This window comes from Buceros rhinoceros, unplaced genomic scaffold, assembly GCF_000710305.1.
Source record: "Buceros rhinoceros silvestris isolate BGI_N320 unplaced genomic scaffold, ASM71030v1 scaffold19259, whole genome shotgun sequence".
Lineage (NCBI taxonomy): Eukaryota > Metazoa > Chordata > Aves > Bucerotiformes > Bucerotidae > Buceros > Buceros rhinoceros.
The window spans coordinates 2,961-4,757 of NW_010431114.1; the positions used below are offsets into that span (position 1 = coordinate 2,961).

The 1,797-nt window shown below is 57.2% G+C and overlaps 1 protein-coding gene across 1 annotated transcript; it reads right to left on the bottom strand.

Annotated features, from left to right (window-relative positions):
• Positions 1-309: 309 nt before the first annotated feature.
• Positions 310-861, bottom strand: LOC104499766 (ribonuclease P protein subunit p25-like protein). The gene has a single exon (XM_010143319.1). The coding sequence runs from the start codon at positions 859-861 to the stop codon at positions 310-312; it is 552 nt and encodes a 183-aa protein (XP_010141621.1).
• Between the last annotated feature and the right edge of the window lie 936 nt (positions 862-1,797).

Here is a 1,797-nt window from a genome sequence, read left to right on the forward strand (position 1 = left end):
GCAGAGGAAACCCTGCTCGCTCGAGGGGCAGTCCTGTGCCGGGGGTCGCCAGGCACCAATGGTCCTTGCTGAGGCAGAGACGACTCCGAAACTGCACGCTGAGGAGAACGTCCCGGCAGCCTGCCACAAGGGAACTCCCTAAAACAGGGTTCCAGACAGCTACAGCCACATCCGGTTTGAAACAGCCCCTTCTCCTGCCCTCCCCTAGCAGCTCTGCAAGCCCCCATGTTCAGCAGCAGCTTTCCAGCTACGACAGCTGGCTTGTTTCCGTAACTCCCCCAAACTACACCCAAACACAGTGCTGGGGCCTCAGGACTTGGCACAGGACTCTCCAGGCCCCCCTCCAGCAGACCGAGGGTGCTTTCCCATGCTACCGGCTCCACCCTGCTTCCTCTTCACCTGGCCCTGGGACTCCGCTTTAAGCGTCTCAATCCAGAAGGTGTCGAATGAGCCCGGTGCCTGGTACCCCGGCTCCTGAGGGTCGAGGGCATCTTTGCTGAGTAGGACACAGATGGCAGGAATGTTTCTCTTCACCGTCAAGGCATCGAGGCCTGCCTCAGGCACGATGGGTTCCCAGATCTCCTCGATCTGTCTGAAGAGCACTTTGGTGATCTGGTGCAGCTCTCTGAGCCTTCGTTTCATGATTTCCACACAGGTGATGGTCTTGCTGACAGCCTTGCCTGAGCCAGTGAAAAGGATCTGCCTCACCGAGTCCAGCTCCATCTTGCTGATGGCATAGCCCATCAGATTCCTGATTTTGCTCCCGTCCTTCACCTTCATTTCAATAATGTCTGGGGGCAGGTTGGTGAAAGGAAGAGTACAAGGCTTCTCCACGATTTTGGTCTTCTTATAGTTCTCCATGCTGCAGCGCTGCAAAGGAAAACAGATTCGTTAATACAAACTCCCACTACAACTGCGGCACTCTCACCACAATTAGCCACAACCTTTCCTCTGAAGAACAGTCTGAGCTACCAGAGCTGGGGATCCTGAAAAGGGACATCCAAAAGATGAACAGGAATGTCCTACTCATGCTGAAGAGCCACTTGTACCCAGCCTCCCTCAGGATGTACCTACAGCACGAACACTGCCACGGGGCAGCCTGGGCCCCATCAGCGAAAGGAACAGGGCTGGTGTTACGGCAGGGTGAAGCAGAAAATAAAGGCTGTATCCTGGGGAGAAGAGGAGCTCAAATGGGTGAGCTGACGTAACCAGGAACAGAAGCCAGAGGGAAGTGGCCACAGCTGCATCCTGTGAGCCACGGTGGAACTCGCATACGGTGAACCCAGGCACAGATCACTTGCAGCAGCTCAGGGATGCCACAGAAAGAGGGTCATGAGGCTCCGAGCCCCATGACTGGCCAGCCTAGGTAGAAGGCTTGGGACTGGATACTTCATCAAACAGGACAGGTCACAGGCGAGAGGACAAGCTGGGGGCTGCGGGACACACGTGGCCAGCAAGAAGCAGGCCAACAGAAAGACTAATGGTGAATAACAACAAGAATTTCTCCAAGAGAGGGACAGAAAGGTCGTGACTCCCAGCTCCCCTCTCTGTGAATGCAGGGCCTCTCCACTGGCATCCGACCGAGGCCTGCCTGATCTGCGTAGGGCACTCCCTGCCCCACCACGGAAAGCCCAGGGTGCCCAAGCACACAGCACCAAGGCTTTGCTAAATGCAGACTCTGCGTCACCCAGACCCAGCTCCTTGTACCCCACCGCAGTGGGGACAGGGCGCGGCAGTGACACCGGTCTGCACCCAGAGGCACACCCCCACCCAGCAGGCCTCGCCCCCAGCCCGGCA

Bases quoted from the DNA above. Each gene is read 5' to 3' on its own strand.
- LOC104499766 (XM_010143319.1), bottom strand. From the start codon at position 861: ATGGAGAACTATAAGAAGACCAAAATCGTGGAGAAGCCTTGTACTCTT.